This window comes from Podarcis melisellensis (genome assembly GCF_964234715.1).
Source record: "Podarcis melisellensis genome assembly, chromosome: 14".
Classification (NCBI taxonomy): Eukaryota; Metazoa; Chordata; class Lepidosauria; order Squamata; family Lacertidae; genus Podarcis; species Podarcis melisellensis.
The window spans coordinates 25,553,431-25,570,693 of record NC_138546.1 but is presented as its reverse complement, the minus strand read 5'-3'; the positions used below and the strand labels follow the sequence as shown (position 1 = coordinate 25,570,693).

Genomic DNA, 17,263 nt, shown 5'->3' with positions numbered 1-17,263 from the left:
GCATTTTTAAAATTATTATTAATCCAATGAGCCTTTATTTGTCAAAACTAGAAACATCATCCTTACAAAAATAATCAGGCTTTTAAATGCAAAGAAACTGTTAACATCCCGTCCCTCCCCCCCCCGCAAACCAAGGGCAGATTACAAGATGCAGATTACAAGATCCCTGATGCAGTGTTTTAGCAAAGGGGACAGAAAAGCTTCCGGGAATTTGCACTTCATTAGGACTGTTAAAGGAACAGGGGGGCTCTGCCATCTTCATGGGCGTAGCCAAGATTTTTGTTGGGGGAGGCAAGACTTTGTTGAGGGCAGGGGGAAGAACGGATGTGATTGGTAAGTTAGTTAAGCATTTCTATTGTTTTACTTGGCTAAGACCATGACGATTATCATCATCACCTACAGGAGCCCATGATTTTATTGCTATGGGCTTAAACACAGGATTAATGTAAATAAACTGTGTAAAAGGCAACTGATTATTTCAAATAACCCAACATCTTAAAAGATTTCTTCAGCATTACAATATTAACACCATACAGGAGTTTCCCAATTCAAGCGGAACAGTTCAGATACTGTAATTTTAAAAACAATCTGTGCAAAAACATTACCACTTGTTATACAAAATTGGGTTATATGTACATAAATGTGCTCAGGAATAGGTGTACAGATAAAACATGAACCAGGCAAATCATCAGAGCAAGAGCAAGGCAATCTTCAGCCTCAAGTTGAACTGTGAGACCCCTCCAAACTGGTTGCAGGAAGTTCTAGATAAAATCACTCCTTCACAGCCCACAAATCTTTACACTTGCAAGCACTCAATTAAACATGTCAAAAGAAAATACTGTACTTGAATGGGGCCAGTATGTGTCAATAATCTCTGACATCAAGGCTTTCACCTTTTCAATAAGATGCTTGGCCTGGAAAAGCAATCAGCACGTATTGATCAAAATTCTTGAGCGATAGACTTGTAAAAATGTTGAATAAACACAAAACCCTGAACATGATCTGATTTACATGTACAACCCACGTCTGTGATGTTTGAATTACGGTTTTGATTGGTCTTGGCTAAGGGGCTGGACTATTTCTAAAGTATTTTAAAGTTGTTTCTCATTTTGTTCTAGAATTCTCACCTCCCTTGCATTGGGGGCACGGAAAGAGACTCTCACTTGCAAACAGAACAATAAAGAAAAATTCAGCCTTGTCTGGGTTTTGTTCGTGATCAACAAGGCAATCCCTTGCTCAAGGGGAGGGCTGTAAAAGTGCCCCCCTTGCTAATCTGTATAACAGATTGGTTTAAAATCAAGCCAGCTCTTCCACAAAGGCTTCTTATTGCAGGATTCTGATAACAAAAGCTGTGCAAAATGCTGGGAATTGGGAGATACGAAGCAGCTTGAGCTGAATGAGAAAACCAAGCTTTTTGAATCCCACCATCTCTTACCACTGGTCCTGTTAGCTAGGGATGATGGGAGTTGTAGTCCCAAAATATCTGGAGGGCCAAGTTTGGCCATGCCTGCTCTAATCACCTTCTAAATCTGGCACTCAGCGTGTTTTTACATGAGTAGATTATGTCCTTTTATTTAAAATGCATCTCTGGGTTATTTGTGTGGCCTGCCTGGTGTTTTTACATGGGTAGAATGTGTGCTTTTATTTAAAATGCATCTCTGGGTTATCTGTGGGGCATAGGAATTCATTCATTCCCCCCCAAAAAATATAGTCCAGTCCCCCACAAGGTCTGAGGGACAGTGGACCAGCCCCCAGCTGAGAAAGTTTGTTGACCCCTGCTCTAAGGCTTCCAGAGCATTATACCACATGCCAGCTGAATTCACTAGAAAGGCACTAGAAAGACACTCAACCCTTGTGGTGGGGAGGGGGGCAGCAGTGGGGGAAAGCAGCTGATAAGCAACAATAGTGTAAAGTACGGTAATTGGTCAGAACTCAGCATTTCTTGGCATATGGGTTGAGGCCTCACTGAGGTTGCTGAAAGGGAGAGAACAGATTTCAAGTCAGTCACTAACAGGTGTTTCTGGAAAGCAGAAAAAGTGGAGTTGGGACACACAGAGACAAAACAATGAGCCCAACAACAAGTTATCTAAGGGTGTAAAAGGTACACACGACCCCCAGTTATGGAACTTGTTTTCCCCACCTTGTTTCAGTTGGTCTGTGTTCAGAGAGTAGTTAAAAATTTGTCCGATTGCCTTCAGAACATAAGTGCAATTGGCCTACCTAAATTATTGCTGGCTGTGATACTTTTACTGGATTTTGTTGCAAACTGTGATTTTACTCTTGGTTTTAGTGCTGGATTTTTATGATTGTGTGAGCTGCCCTGAGCATGTGCAAGGGCAATGGTAGGGAATAAAGAAAATCTTAAGAAAAGGAGCGTGATTTTGGATAAGCTGAGCAACTGTGTTAGAAAAACAAGATACACAGGGAACTAGGAAAGTGCAGCAACTTGGGTCAAAATTTTTTTCACGGTATCAGACACACATGTAGAGGAGGTGTGTGCTTGAAAATCCATTACAAGATAAACTGCCCCGCTTCTTGGCTCCGATGAACTTCATTCCAGCTTCAATTTTCAGCATAGTGACCCATCACTACCAGTTCTCTGGCACCCAAATCCAGGCCAGCTTTAGACAAGAGGGACTGGGAAAGATGCACAGTCAGCAAGGCCACACATGTTCTTTCCACGTTCAATATAGAAGTATCTAAAAGAGAAAACAGGTTTTCATTCATAGGCGTTGCCTTATCAGAGAGGAAAGTACGCAAAACCCTTAAGGGCAGGTAGGGCTGTGGCTCAGAGGTAGAGCTTGTGCTTTGCATGCATAAATTCTCAGGTTCAATCCCCAATGGCATCCTCAGGTAGGGCTAGGAAAGGCTCCCTGTCTAAAACCCTGAAGAGGCACTGCCAATCAGAGCAGACAACACTGGGCTAGATGGACCAGTGTTCTGACTTGGGGCTCATCCAGACTTCTGCTTGTCCTGCAGCTTTCCCCTGAGAAAACACAATCTTTACCTCTGAATCAGAGCAAACATCAATCGTGCTTTCTACGAATTAATGTTTGCTCTGATTTAGAGCTGGAGAGCTGGTTTTCCAGGGGGAAAACCATCGAAGCAAAACTGTTCAGACCCGTATTTTCTAGGCACAGGACAAGTGGAAGTGTGGACAAGCCCTTGGTCTAAGGCAGCTCCCTACATTCCTAAGACTCTATTCGACAAGGTGTGTCTTGAAATGCTTGAGGCCTTCCTAGAATATTGGCCTGATGCACCCTGACCATGAGAAGCAGTTTGAGGGATGGTGCTTCTCTTGATTAGATTAGTTCAATTTATTAAGTGTCTCACTTCACACAAAGGAGTCTCAAGGCAATTTACAGACCTAAGAGCAGAACACTATGCATTAAAAATCCATTAAAATGAAACAAATATACAACAGTGTTCTTCCACAAAAACCAGTCAGCAAAATAACCACCCCATTGCCACAAGGCTGAGTACCTGAGGGGCCTCAGGGGAAGGTATTCTGCAATTGATGGGCCACTACACACAGAGAAAGGCCTCTGATGTTAATCTGAGGGTCTGGCTGGATAGGTTCATATAGGGAAATAGGGTCCTTAAGGTACTGGAACCACAAGCCGTGCAATGCTTTGTGGTTCAAAACCAGCACTTTGGAATTGGGCTCAGAAACAAATGATCAGTCAGTGAACCCAGGCCAGAATTGCTCTATGTTCAAACCAGCCTAGTCCCAATTGGTAGTCTGGCCACTGCATTCTGTACTAGCATCAAACAGTCTTCAAAGGCAGCCCAACATATAACACATTGCAGTAATCTAGCCTAGAAGTTACGGGAGCTGATGCTGCCAGCCCCAAACCCTCTTTTGCCCCATATCCCAGCTGTCTAATGAGAATGAAAATTTTAATAATAACAACAACAACAACAGTGATGCTCCTGGACGACATAGACACATGTGCATAGGCAGGATTAAAATGTTACAACACTCCAAAGAATCTTTTGCATTATAAATCAGATTTGGGAGAAGGGGTGGGGTTTTCATGATGCCCAAGTAAATCTTTAATATTTATGGCCTGATCGAGTCTAATGAGAGCTGGCAGGGAGGATCCTTTGTGGGCTTTCTATGGATGGAATTGGCGACCTAATTCTTGATATTATTATCCTCAGCCCTGAAGCAAGCCACTAGATGGTGCCAGAGAATCAGCTAAGAATCCCGAAACAGCCATTGAGTCTAGCTATATATTTCTGACTACAACTCCCACCAGCCAGCTGGGGCTGATGGGAATTGTAACCCAAAACATCTGGACAGCACCAAGTTGGCAAAGGTTGGTTTATTAATAATAGTAATTTTATTATCTGTCCTTCACCCTAAGGTACCAGGGCGGGTTAAAGTCTTAAAAACCATTTAAAACAACCAGAAGCTGTATAATGAAGGTGCCAGACAAACCACTGTGGGGAGGGCATTCCACAGCTTAGGGGCCACCACAGAGAAGGCAATCTCTTGGGCCACCGCCACCTCCACCCTATGCCTCTGAAGGCAAAGGAGTTACCAAAAGGCCATCTTCTGCAGATCTCAGCATCTGAGAGAGTCTGTAGCAAAGGAGGTGGTTTCAGAGACTAAAGAGGAATACTTTACCCATCCATGCCCCACGAGGGGCCCCAGGAATTTTTGACAATCCAGTACAGAAGGCCATTCTCCTCTCCGTAGCCTACAGCCAGGACAGCATGATTGACTTTGTCTGGAGTTTTCTCACAGTGTTTGCTGTAGAAAGAAAATGATTTTTCTAAAAAAAATACTGTGTGTTGAATATGGAACCTACTGTCCAGGAAACCTACGCTTGCAGAATCCATGAGAGGAGGGGCCATGCAGTTTCTGCTTAAAACCCTCCCATGAAAGAGAGCCCACCACCTTCGAAGACAGCCCCTTGCGCTGTCCAGCAGCTCAGACTGAGGCTTCCTAGTGTTCGATCTCAGTACTTGTTCTTGCAATTTGACCCTGTTGCTCTGAGTTGTACCTCTGGAACAAGAGAAAACTAATGTGGTCCATCAAGGATGGGGATCTTGTGGCCAGAGTGCAACTCCAATCACTTTTTATCAACAACATCTGGAGGGCCAAAGGTTCCCCTTCCCTGACCCCTACCTATGTAAGAGCCCTTCTATATATTAACAGCCCTTCAGATTATTAGAACCCATCATGCAAAAATACCCAACTTCTCCTGCCACCTTTCCTCCTAGGATTTGGTCTCCAGGCCCTGACTTGCTCTCCTCTGGACACATCATCCCAGGGTGCCAAGGTACTTCTCAAACTGGAATGCCCAAAAGTGTTATGCTAAATTACTGTTTTATTTACAGTATATGCTGCTTTCCCAAGGCAGCTCTAATACAACAATGCAAATACAGACGTGATACAGATTCAAAACATTTCAACAGTAATTAAAACCAAACACATTCATGTTTCTGCCAAAAAGGCAAAGAACTTTCCTTACAAAAATGTTAAGAGGGAAGACAAGGATATGAAGCAACATCTTTGCCTTATAAGGGTCCCAGACTGGGGTGGGTGGGTGAGGAAAGGCTGGTGGACCCTTGACCCTGATGGCTTCAGCAGTCTCCAGGTGAGGTCATCTGACCAAATCAGAACAGACTGAAGTAACCCAGGTAAGAGAGCAGATGAAAAATCAAGCATCTTTTCTTGCTCTCCCTTCTTTGCTTGACAAACATTGAGTCCTCATGGAGCAACCACACAAATGCTAACATGCCCTGAAAGATGCAAGATGAGCTACGGGGCCATGACAATGACCCTTGGCATTATCTATAAACCAGTCCCATTGCACACACACTGCCTTGTTCACAGCTCAGTATATTCACCTGGTGTAAACACCTTTCGTGTATAACATAAAGTCGTCTGTCACTTCAAAGGCAAAGCTCAATGGATTGTACCTCCCAACAGCTTCCACCATGCCTTGCTCATCATTCTAGAAGGAGAAAGTCATAGGAGCATAAGAAGAGCCTGCTGAATCAGGCCAGGGGCACATCTAGTCCAACATCCTGTTATCACATAAGCCAACCAGATTCCTGTGGGAAACCCACAAGCAGGATTTGAGCACAAGAGCACCCCTCCCTCTAGTGGCTTCCAGCAACTAGTATTCAGAAGCAATGATGCCCCCAACAGTGGAGGCAGAGCATAGCCATTGATAGCCCTCACCTCTATGAATTTGTCTTATCCTCTTTTAAAGCCATCCAAGTTGGTGGGCATCACTGCCTCCTGTGGGAGTTCCAGAGTTTAACTATGTGCTGCGTGAATAAGTCCTTTCTCTTCTCTGTCTTAATATGCAATGCTTGGCCCTGGCTCAGCAAAGGCTGAGGAGGGACTCCCCAGGACACAAAGCAAACAGTGGTGAGACTCGGGACCCATTCCTTAAGGTCCAGAGAAGATGTGCAAAGTAGGAAAGTACTAGCAATCCGCCACCCACAGCCAGGTGTTTTCTGTTTACTGTTACCCCTCTTTCTAAGAAGGGGCCGGACAAGTTCAAACGTCCAGTAGAAGTTCAGTTACATTTTATTTTCACCTCTTGGGAAAAGCAAAATGCATGGCAGGAGGAGTCACTCACCAGCGTAATGTTGACGACTTTTTTGACGAATGCAATGGCCTTCTGACCTTGGAATTTGCAGGTCCCGTTCTGTGCATGAGACAAGGGAGGCCCATTAGAGATGGCTCATTGTGGAGGGCAGTGCCTGCCCTCTTCGACTCTGCAGTCCTAATCCTAGCAACAATACCTGTGCGGTGTATGGGTAGTCATCCTCCCCCATCAGCCCTTTGTTGTACAGGATGTATTCAAACGCCTGGCTAGGGAGTCCCCTGGGGAGGCAGAGACACAACAGCACAAATCAGCCTGCTCATTCTGAGTTACTCTCTTGCTGTGGAGATTGAGGAAGGTTGTGGGAAGGGGGATGCAGGGGATGGAACACTGAGTTTGAAGGTATTACTATGATAAGGAAGGGCTGAGATTACTCAGAAGATTTGGGGGGGGGGTTGTCTCCCAGATGCTGCTACTTACGTATCTTTCATAAAAATCCATAAAAATTATATGCAGCTCGATTGTGAAAATCCCCAAAGCAGTTTACAGAAAAGACAAAACCATAAGAAAAATTAACAATAATTTAACACTTTCAGGAAGTTAAATTACAAAGAGACTAAAAAACAGATTAAGACTTGCATCAATGTTTTAAATGTCTAAATAGGCCGATCTAAACAAAAATGATTTCAGCTGGCACCGAAAAATGTCAAATGATATCAAGAGGCAGGGAGTTCCAAAGTGTAGGTGCTGGCACACTAAAAGAATGAATATTACAAACACAGAACAAGTTACGTGGCACCAGTGTCAGTTCCGCCAACCAAAGCAGTTGAGTGGGTGTATATGAGGTAAAGTGGTAACACAAGTAAACTTGTACTAACTTGTTAAGGGCTTTATATACTGATAGTAACACCTTGAACTTACCCACTACATCCATGGTTGTTGAAGGCCTGAGCACAGTCAACCAGTTGCTGTTCAGCCTGGGGGAGGGAGACACTCCTGTATTCATTTATAATTTTATTTGTGTACTGCCTTTTCACACAAAAAAATAATAAATAGGCTCATAAAAGCTTACAGCAAAGAAAACAGGAATGCATCTCAAAATCAAAACAGTGCAAAAGCAATGTTATAGTAACATAATAAAACAGGACAGTAGCAAATATGAGAACATACAAAAAAAATTCAGTACTATAAATACACAACGTGTGACCGGAAAGTTTGATGAATGGTCACAGAAATCGGACCGCGAGAAATATTCAAACATGCAATCGGCACTGGAAACCCACAAAATGCTCACAGTTGTGTACGGAGATGAAGCTGTAACTCAAAAGACAGTGTATGAGTGGTTTAAGCATTTCTGTGAAGGGTGGCAAACCATTGAAGATGACCCTCAGTCTGGCAGACCGTCGACAAGCAGAACGGCGGCAACGATAGAGTTCATGAGTTATTGATATGGGATCGGCATTTCTCCGTCCAAATGATGACATGTTCCGCATGAAATCATTACTGAGTTGTCCCAGCCTCCATATTCTCCCAATCTGGCCCCACTGGATTTCTCTCTTTTTCCAAAACTGAAATCTGCACTGAAAGGGCACAGATTTCCCAACATTTCACATGTCCAAGCTGCTGTGACGAGGGAACTGAAAGCAGTACAAAAAGAGGACTTCTCCAGAAGTTTCCAACGAACGTTGTCAATGGTGCATTGTATCAGAGGGGGGCTACTTTGAAGGCCTGTAAGGTTGTAGGTTCAAATATTTATTGCTGTCCGATTTCTGTGACCATTCACCGAACTTTTCGGTCACACCTTATAGAAAGATTACATTAACTACAGCCTGAGAAGGGTTTCTTCAATCCCTGGTTTCCAGGTAAATTGGCCTGCACCTAAAAGTAGGAAGTGGAAGCCTGTCCCTTCTAAAACCTGCATTCAATTAATCCAGGCATAGGCAAACTCGGCCCTCCAGATGTTTTTCTTGCTCAGGGAGATTTGTCCACAACCAGAGGGAGGCTCCCGAAAGGGAACAGGCATTACAAGTTAGAGAATTAACTCCAAATTAACTTGTAACGCCTGCCTCTGGCTGTGGACAAATCTCCTTGAGCAAGACCTTCAGCTTTTTGGCTGTGTGTTGCTGCGCGTACATGAGCTTTGCTGCTTTCAGCTACTCTAAATGCATGTTGAGCTTCTGACATTCCCTTTTTGCTGCCGTGGATGCCCAGTCCTTTTGTCTCCACATGGTTCTGAAGAGGCAAGCCACTTTTTCTTAACCCGGATGTGGCCTAGACTTTCATGAGGTTAACACAGGCCACACAGACATGGAATAGAGGGAACCAGATAGGCCAGAGTTCAACAAGGCCAGAGTTCAACAGGGGAGCCTTACCAGGTCCAGTAGCTTTCCTGTTGCAATGGCAATAGCAGACTCCAAGCACCCAGTGGTTGAGAAAGTCCAGCAACTGCCACAGGGACCCTTGAGGAGGAGGGAGAAGTCAGATGGATGGAAGAAAGAAGACTGGTTGACTGAGTTTACTTACATATGGCGCTTTTTACTTACATATGGCGCTTTTTCACCCAAAGCAACTTACAGCAAACATTCAGAACATCAAAATACAGCTCATTGGTCATATACAACATACAGAGCAAGTCAGTAAATTCAAAAATGACAAGAAGGAAGGGGAAGGCATGTGAAAAAGCAACAACTCGCTTCCCACAGGTAAAGGAAGGCACAGTGGCCTGGTTTCACACCTGATTCTAAACCATGGTTTGTTCAACAAACCAAAAGCTGTGCCATAGATAGTCAAACAAACCACAGTTTGTTCCTCACAGCTTGTTTTCCAGCAACTTATGCCTTTGTAGTTTGGTGAGCATCTGGGGTGGGGGAGCCAAACAAACCATAGTTAAGGGGCTAGGTTCGCATGTAACACCAAGCCCAAGGTTAAGCCCAAAGGCTTAAGTTGACATCAAACCATGGCTTCAGGACGTGGTTTGTTGGCAGTAGAGAAACTATAGTTCACGCATAACACTGAGCCGTGGGTTAATAAACTGTGTTTTAATGTTATGTGCAAACCAAGTTTATATCTGTAGCACTATCCCTATCAGCAAAATCCTTAGGAAAACATAAGCCCACAACTGGAATTACATTTAAAACCCTTTTGAGCCTCCAGTGGAAGCATATTTTCAATTGCTCTGTGGGACTAACAGTTGAGGGTGGGAGAGTGGACTTCAGGATCAGTTCCTTACCTGATTTTTCACAGGTGTCACAAAATTTCCTTTCTTCCTCCAGTCTATGGTTTTTGGACATGCCCCACCACGGCTGATGAAGTTGCCAATGGTGGCTGAGCAGTTCTGAAAACAACAAGAGAGCTCCTCACTCAGCTGGCAGCTGACGTTCCCCAGACACAGAAGCCCCTGAGCCACAAGTGGTGAGCGTTGCCATGTTGGTTGGCCACAATCCGCTGCGGCACATCAAATAAGAATGGGGGCTTGGAGGCTGGTGGAGTCTCTGGCTCAATTGCCACCTCTGCAAGCCACCATCTCCCACCTGCAGCCTCACTTCAGCTGCAGGAGCAAAATAGTATCAGACACCACCACCAACATGAGCTCACCATATGACGCTTGGCAACCCTTCTCCATATATTTTTATTACAGTATTCTCTTATTATTCTTTTTATTATCTTCCATAGAAGGGACTACACTAATTATATGTAAAATAATCCTACTGGGAATTGCAATAATGACTTGAGAGTAAAATTCACAAGTAAGTTGGCTAGCCTGTTTTAAGAAAATATTTTTTTCTGATTCTAGGGTTTACAAAAATATTTTTCACTTTCAATGCATTACAGAGCAAAAATAAGGCAATGAAATAAAACTGCTCAAGTCCCTATTTTTGAAAAAACAAAACACAACCCCAGCATTTTATTGCTTACAGGAAAGTATTTTTAAAGCCTCTATTTAAAACACGCTGTCTTCCTCCTCCAGACTTTGTGTGTTTCCAGGATGTCTTATTATTAGACTGTTAAGAGCTCTATTTTCAGAAGCTGAATTCAATTTGGGTAATAATGTGTTCATAAAATGCAGTACTCCATATTTAAACTGGGTGCTCACCCACTCCCCATACAGCACCTGCCTGGTCCATGGGATCCCCTGGCACGTGAATGTGGCATGCGGAGGTGAAGGAACCTCCTGAAATGCCCCCTGGGTGCTGGGTCCTTGCTAATCCAGCATCACCTTTAATTTCAGGCTTGAGATAGTATAAGTGAATCACTATGACCACCTGAAAAGGGGCCATATAAATACTAAGTCCAATGTATATCCTTTGGAAAGAGAGGTGTAAAAACTCAAGTCTTTTATCACATACACTTTGAAACTACCTGCCAATTGACAGGGAGGACCTTTTGCTGTAATTTTTTTTATTTAGGAAAGCCTATCCAGGTATGTTGAATGTTGATCTGTGTTTAGCTTATCACTGATAATTTTAATTTACTGAATGCTTTAAATAGGCATTTTAACTGTCTGTATATGAATTTTATGAAATTAAAAAATTAAATACAGCACACACACACACACACACACACACACACACACTATTGTTCCAGCTGTGACAGATAAATTTTAAGCTCTGCTCTATCTTCCGGAGCTTTGCACCAAACTGATGTGCTTCCTTCCTTTTTCTTTAGGACGATGTGTTTCTCCCTCTCTTCTGAGAATTTATTCTTTCTATACGGTTGTGAAAGTAGAAGAGCACAGTCTTCTTCTTTGGCGATCCCTTGTAGCCAAGTAAGATTGTCTTCCACGAACACAGTCTTAACAGTGAGTCCATAAGTGACTGTGGAGGCCAGTTCTGGATCCACACGTCCTTCCACAGTAGGGACATAGGTTTCTGGATGGGAGTTGATCACAGTGTGGATTTGCCAAGCGTGCCTTCCTCTTAGCATGTTTCTCCCTTGCGTCCTGAGTTTGAGCATCTTCAAAGCCCATGACACCTTTGGTAAAGGCTGTTCTCCAACTGGAGCGCTCGCAGGCCAGCGTTTCCCAGTTGTCGGTGTGTGTTTATACTATATTTTTAAAGATTTGCCTTGAGAGAGTCTTTAAACCTCTTTTGTTGAACACCAGTTGATGTTGAAGAATCACTGCTTCGACGCTGGTGCAAAAGGCACAAGTTAGGACCTATTAAGCCCTATTTGGCTTGGGCCCAAGCTGTCTGAAGGATCATCTTCTCCCATACGAAGCTGCCTGGGCTCTGAGATCTTTGGAGGAGGCCTTTCCCTTAGTCCTGCCACCCTCAGAGGCATGCTTGGTGGTGACATGGGAGAGGGCTCTGTCAGTGACTGCTCCCAGGCTTTTGAACTCCTTTCTTAGGGAAATTAGACTGGCTTCCTCCTTGTTGCCATTCCACCAGCAGGGGAAGACTGTTTTATTCTGACAGGCTTTGGTAAAGGGCTGCTTTTAAAAGGAAAGGGGTTTAATACACTCATACCTTGGAAGTCAAACAGAATCCGTTCCGGAAGTCCATTCAACTTCCAAAACATTCAGAAACCAAAGCACAGCTTCTTATTGGCTGCAGGAATCTCCTGTAGCCAATCGGAAGCCGCAGAAGCCCCGTCGGATGTTTGGCTTCCAAAAATAGTTCGCAAACTGGAACAGTCACTTCCAGGTTTGCTGTGTTCAGGAGCCAAAACGTTTGACTTGCAACGCGTTCGGGATCCAAGGTACGACTATATTGCTGTGCTGTTTATACTATTTGCATTTTTGTATATTTGTTTTTTATATATTTTTAATTCTTTTGGAGTTGAATTACTTTTTAACTATTATATGTTATATGTTTTTAGCTTTTGGCGTTTTATCTGTGTTGCTTTAATTTGGGTATGCCACCTGGAGTCCCATTCTGGGGCAAAGGCAGGATATAAATAAATAAACATAATAATGATAAGTACAACAATAAATTTCTGTTGGTATGCTGCAGTGCATTGCTTGCTGTGAAACTGAATCTCCACCCCCACCCCTCCCGCCACCTGCTGCAAGAATCAGATGCACTGGCATTCAATCCCAGGCTTTGTGTGTGGGTCTGGCTTCCTGGATTTTGAACTTTCTTAGATGCATTCTCTGGGGCCAAGGCACACAGTCAATCCATGTAAGGATTCCTCTCTTGCACAAGCATGCTTAAGGGTTACGTGTGAAGGACGCACACCTGTGAATTCCGAAAGACATGTGCAATAGAGAACATGGCAAGGACGCAATCCCAGGGTTGCATGGTGAGCCCCCAAGCATTTCTTGTATGATGGGGGTGGTGGGGTGGGGAGGGAAATGGCAGGAAGGCGCATTTACCTGGGGTTCGCGCCAGAGATACTTTTTCCTGAATTCAGCAAATGTCATGTCGGCAAACTGGTTCAGACCCACTGAGGAAAGAAGGAGAGAGAGAAGAGGGAGTTGTGAAGCCAGGTCTGCAGTCAACCTTGCCCTCTTTTAAAAGGTATCTCAAGAGCAGGGTCCGTACTTTGGAAGGTATGATTCCCAGCATTGTGCTTCTCAATCTTCTGCTTGTTACTAAGGAAGATCTGAAAGCGCCGCTGATACTCCTCCGGGCCGTACTGCTTGTTGTTCTGTGGGAGAGAGGAAGGACACAGCAGCTGCAGGACGCAGAAGTGAAAGTGCAACTCTGGGCAGATTTAGAACAGAGAAGTGCCTCCCCCTCCCTTGCTCACAAACCGCACCTTCTTTGGAAGTCCCCAACCCCACTTCAATCTGCAAGTATGCATTTCAGTCATGGAACTGAGACATGGGAACTGGTGGCTGGTAAGAGACCAAGACATAATCTGCCTGCTGTGATGCAGGTGGTGAACCTGCAGCTCTTCAGGCATCATTTATTCCATTTAGTACCACTACTACTATGTATGGAAGTGACAGCTGGACCATCAAGAAGGCTGATCGCCAAAGAATTGATGCTTTTGAATTATGGTGCTGGAGGAGACTCTTGAGAGTCTCATGGACTGCAAGAAGATCAGACCCATCCATGCTGAAGGAAATCAGCCCTGAGTGCTCACTGGAAGGACAGATCGTGAAGCTGAGGCTCCAATACTTTGGCCACCTCATGAGAAGAGAAGACTCCCTGGAAAAGACCCTGATGTTAGGAAAGATTGAGGACACAAGGAGAAGGGGACGACAGAGGACGAATGGATGGACAGTGTTCTCGAAGCTACCAGCATGAGTTTGACCAAACTGTGGGAGGCAGTGGAAGACAGGAGTGCCTGGCGTGTTCTGGTCCATGGAATCACGAAGAGTCGGACACGACTAAACAACAACAACCACTACTACTACTATTATTAAATTTCTATACTGTCCTTCATCTAAAGATCACAGGGCAGATTGCAATATAAAAACCATAATAACAAACGAAACCATAACCCCGCCCCAACCCAGTTTAAAAGGCCACTGATTGCCTGAGCTGGTCCTGTAATGAACAATTCTTTGGCATGGGGTCCTCTTGGCCACATGCTCAAAAAATCTAAAATTTCAGTTTTTATTGCATGGCTATATGTATGACTCTAGATATATTTTTATGAACAACAGTATATCCTAAGTATTTATTATTATTAATAAATACTACTACTACTAATAATAATAATAAAGAGAGATGCTCAGAAACCAGTTTGTCATCATTTCAGACCTAGCAACTGACTCACTGGGGCTGCATGGCTTTGCACCTTTGTTTCTAGGCAGGCAGGCACCTGTGTGGAAAAAAACACACACAGCTTAGGCCACCCTCCCTGGGGGATTGAATAGGAAGGGCGAGGTGCTTCCTGGAGGGAAGGAAATGAGCTGCCTTTTACTGCATGCTGAAAGGTGACAAAAGGAGGTGGCTGTTTGGAAGACAGTTATGCAAAATGCTGACTTGTGGAGATATTTCCCATTAGTTCCAATTTAATTCAAAGTGACTCTCTGAATCCAGCACTTTTTGAGAAAGACCTAAAAAACCCTCGGGAGGGAGACGAAGGCAGCACTTGCTCTCTTCTCTCCCACTCTCCCTTGAAAGTCCAGCAGGAAAGTCCCTTCCAGTGGAACCAGGCCAAGGGAAAGTGAAACAGGCCTTGAGCATAGGGGGTTATACCTAACTTTGGGGGAGTGGCGGCTTATGAATGGGCAGGAGGGCCTTACCTGAGACATCCATGTCTTGAAGAGAAATTCCTCTGTTGAGGGAAGAAGAAAAAGACAAAACAAGAGACTTTTAGAAAAGAAAGGGCAGATCCGCACCATACATTTAATGCACATCCAACTCCCCATTAAGCCACCGAACATCTCCCAAAGAATCATGGGAATGGTAGTTTCCCCTTCACAGAGCTATAGGCTGCAACAGCCTTAACAAATGACAGTTCCCTGAAGTCTTTGGCAGAAGTCATCTGCTTTCAGTGTGAGCTGGATGTGTATTAAATGCTACCCTAAGCTACTAATTAGCAAGATTCTGTTTCACATCTTATTATTAGCATTTACAGGCTGAGTCCTTTAAAAGAGGCCCGGTGGATACAGAGTACAGTGGTACCTCGGGTTACAGACGCTTCAGGTTACAGACTCTGCTAACCCAGAAATAGTAACTTGGGTTAAGAACTTTGCTTCAGGATGAGAACAGAAATCGTGTGGCGGTGGTGCAGCGGCAGCGGGAGGCCCCATTACCTAAAGTGGTGCCTCAGGTTAAGAACAGTTTCAGGTTAAGAACGGACCTCCAGAACGAATTAACTTTTTGACCCGAGGTACCACTGTACCGGGGACACAGGTGGCGCTGTGGGTTAAAGCCTCAGCGCCTAGGACTTGCTGATCGAAAGGTCGGTGGTTCGAATCCCTGCTGCGGGGTGCGCTCCCGCTGCTCGGTCCCAGCGCCTGCCAACCTAGCAGTTCGAAAGCACCTCCGGGTGCAAGTAGATAAATAGGGACCGCTTACCAGCGGGAAGGTAAACGGCGTTTCCGTGTGCAGCTCTGGCTCGCCAGAGCAGCGATGTCACACTGGCCATGTGACCCGGAAGTGTCTCCGGACAGCGCTGGCCCCTGGCCTTTTAAGTGAGATGGGCGCACAACCCCAGAGTCTGTCAAGACTGGCCCGTACGGGCAGGGGTACCTTTACCTTTACCTTTACCACTGTACCGTACCCATGTTCCACGGGGCCTCTTTTAAAAGACTCACCCTGTATATCCTGCCTATCCTGCAAGGAGCTCAAAATAGCAGGCATAACTACTTTATCCTCACGACAACCCTATGAGGTCGGTCAGGCCCAAGGTCACCTAGTGAGCTTCATGGCTGTGCGGGGATTTGAACCCTGCTCACACAGGTCCCTAGTCCGACATTCTAACCACTACACCGCACATTATGCACAGAAGCAAGCTGCACCTCCGCACACCCCTCGCCCAGGACGATGGTGACCACCCACTCAAGTTCCTGCCATCCCAGCCGGTGAAGGGAGGCAGAGAAGTTAATAGTATAATAATGAATAATCCCTTATTTATTAAATTTGTATACCGCCCTTCATCCGGAGATCTCAGGGGGGTTCACAGCATAAAATACAAGATAAAAACACAAAACTCTGAGCGGGGGGAGGCAGGCGCACTTTGACTGCTCTCCCACTAGTCGCCTCCATTTTTCTGCGGGCGCTTGAGGACACGCGCGCTCCTGGCCAAACCCTCCGAGGGCGCAGTAGTGAAAGCGAAAGGAATGTGGCGTGGGGAGAAACGGGGCCAGGCGCGGAGGCTCCTACGTCCCCGTTTTTCTTTCACTCCCCCGGATAGAGGTGCGCTTCTTGCGCCAGCCTCCCCTTCGGAGCCCCCCACAAATCGTCACCGGCTCCTCCCCCCCTCTCGGGGGAGGGGTCCTGGCTCCCTCTCTCGTGCCCCCCACCCCCGCTCGCTCTCCGCCGTACCTTCCTGGGGGCTGAGCAGGCAGGAGCCGAGCGCGGAGAACACCGCAAGCAGGAACAGCGGCAGCAGCTGCGCCCGCATCTCGCCCGCGGTGGAGACGGCCGGAGTCGGACTGCGAGCCTCGGGACGCCGCCGGGGAGGAGGTGGAGCAGCAGCAGCAGCGGTGGCCGCCTCCGGGGGAGGGCAGAGAGGGAGGAGAGGCCAGCCCCTTCCAGCCCGTGACCGGGGAAGGCGAGAGGCGCACTCTGCCCGCGCTCAGAAGCCACGCCGCTGCTCTCCCAACGAAGAGCAGGTGCTTCCAAGGAGGCTGTCAAGAAGAATTTTCTTTCTTTCTTTCTTTCTTTCTTTCTTTCTTTCTTTCTTTCTTTCTTTCTTTCTTTCTTTCTTTCTTTCTTTCTTTCTTTCTTTCTTTCTTTCTTTCTTTCTTTCTTTCTTTCTTTCTTTCTTTCTTTCTTTCTTTCTTTCTTTCTTTCTTTCTTTCTTTCTTTCTTTCTTTCTTTCTTTCTTTCTTTCTTTCTTTCTCATCCACCATTCTTCTTCAAAGAGCTCAAGGTGGCGGACCTGCTTCTCCCCAATCTCATTTAATCACCCCCTGTCGCATAGGCAGCGCAAAGTTAAACTCTGGAACTGCCTCCAACAGGAGGCAGTGATGGCCATCAACTTGGAGGCCTTTAAAAGAGGATTAGACAAATTCATGGGGGGGGGGGGAGCTATTGATGGCTGCTATGCTCTGCATAGTCGGAGGCAGCAATTCTTTTGAATACCAATCGCTGGAAACCACAGAAGTGGAGAGTTCTCTTGTGCTC

At 45.4% G+C, this 17,263-nt stretch overlaps 1 protein-coding gene and 1 long non-coding RNA gene across 2 annotated transcripts; both read right to left on the bottom strand.

Moving 5' to 3' along the window:
• Window positions 1-3: 3 nt before the first annotated feature.
• Window positions 4-1,510, bottom strand: LOC309356625. Its single transcript, XR_014162878.1, has 2 exons — window positions 160-1,510; window positions 4-114 (listed from the first exon to the last, which is right to left on the bottom strand). It is a non-coding gene; the product is annotated as an uncharacterized lncRNA (long non-coding RNA).
• Window positions 1,511-2,428: 918 nt separating this feature from the next.
• On the bottom strand, window positions 2,429-16,617 carry CTSH (cathepsin H). Its single transcript, XM_081888171.1, has 12 exons — window positions 16,460-16,617; window positions 14,713-14,744; window positions 13,055-13,160; window positions 12,886-12,956; window positions 9,802-9,906; window positions 8,945-9,031; window positions 7,494-7,549; window positions 6,772-6,853; window positions 6,606-6,674; window positions 5,863-5,969; window positions 4,634-4,759; window positions 2,429-2,699 (listed from the first exon to the last, which is right to left on the bottom strand). Exons 1-12 carry the CDS (start codon window positions 16,536-16,538, stop codon window positions 2,624-2,626), a joined length of 996 nt encoding a protein of 331 aa, XP_081744297.1. The 5' UTR covers window positions 16,539-16,617; the 3' UTR covers window positions 2,429-2,623.
• Between the last annotated feature and the right edge of the window lie 646 nt (window positions 16,618-17,263).

What these genes read in the sequence shown, in the direction of transcription:
- CTSH (XM_081888171.1), bottom strand. Translation starts at nt 16,538, where the DNA reads ATGCGGGCGCAGCTGCTGCCGCTGTTCCTGCTTGCGGTGTTCTCCGCG. An exon ending in CCTGCTCAGCCCCCAGGAAG is followed by an intron (nt 14,745 to 16,459) that starts GTACGGCGGAGA and finishes TTCCCTCAACAG; the next exon opens with AGGAATTTCTCTTCAAGACA. An exon ending in AAGTCGTCAACATTACGCTG is followed by an intron (nt 5,970 to 6,605) that starts GTGAGTGACTCC and finishes TTCTCCTTCTAG; the next exon opens with AATGATGAGCAAGGCATGGT.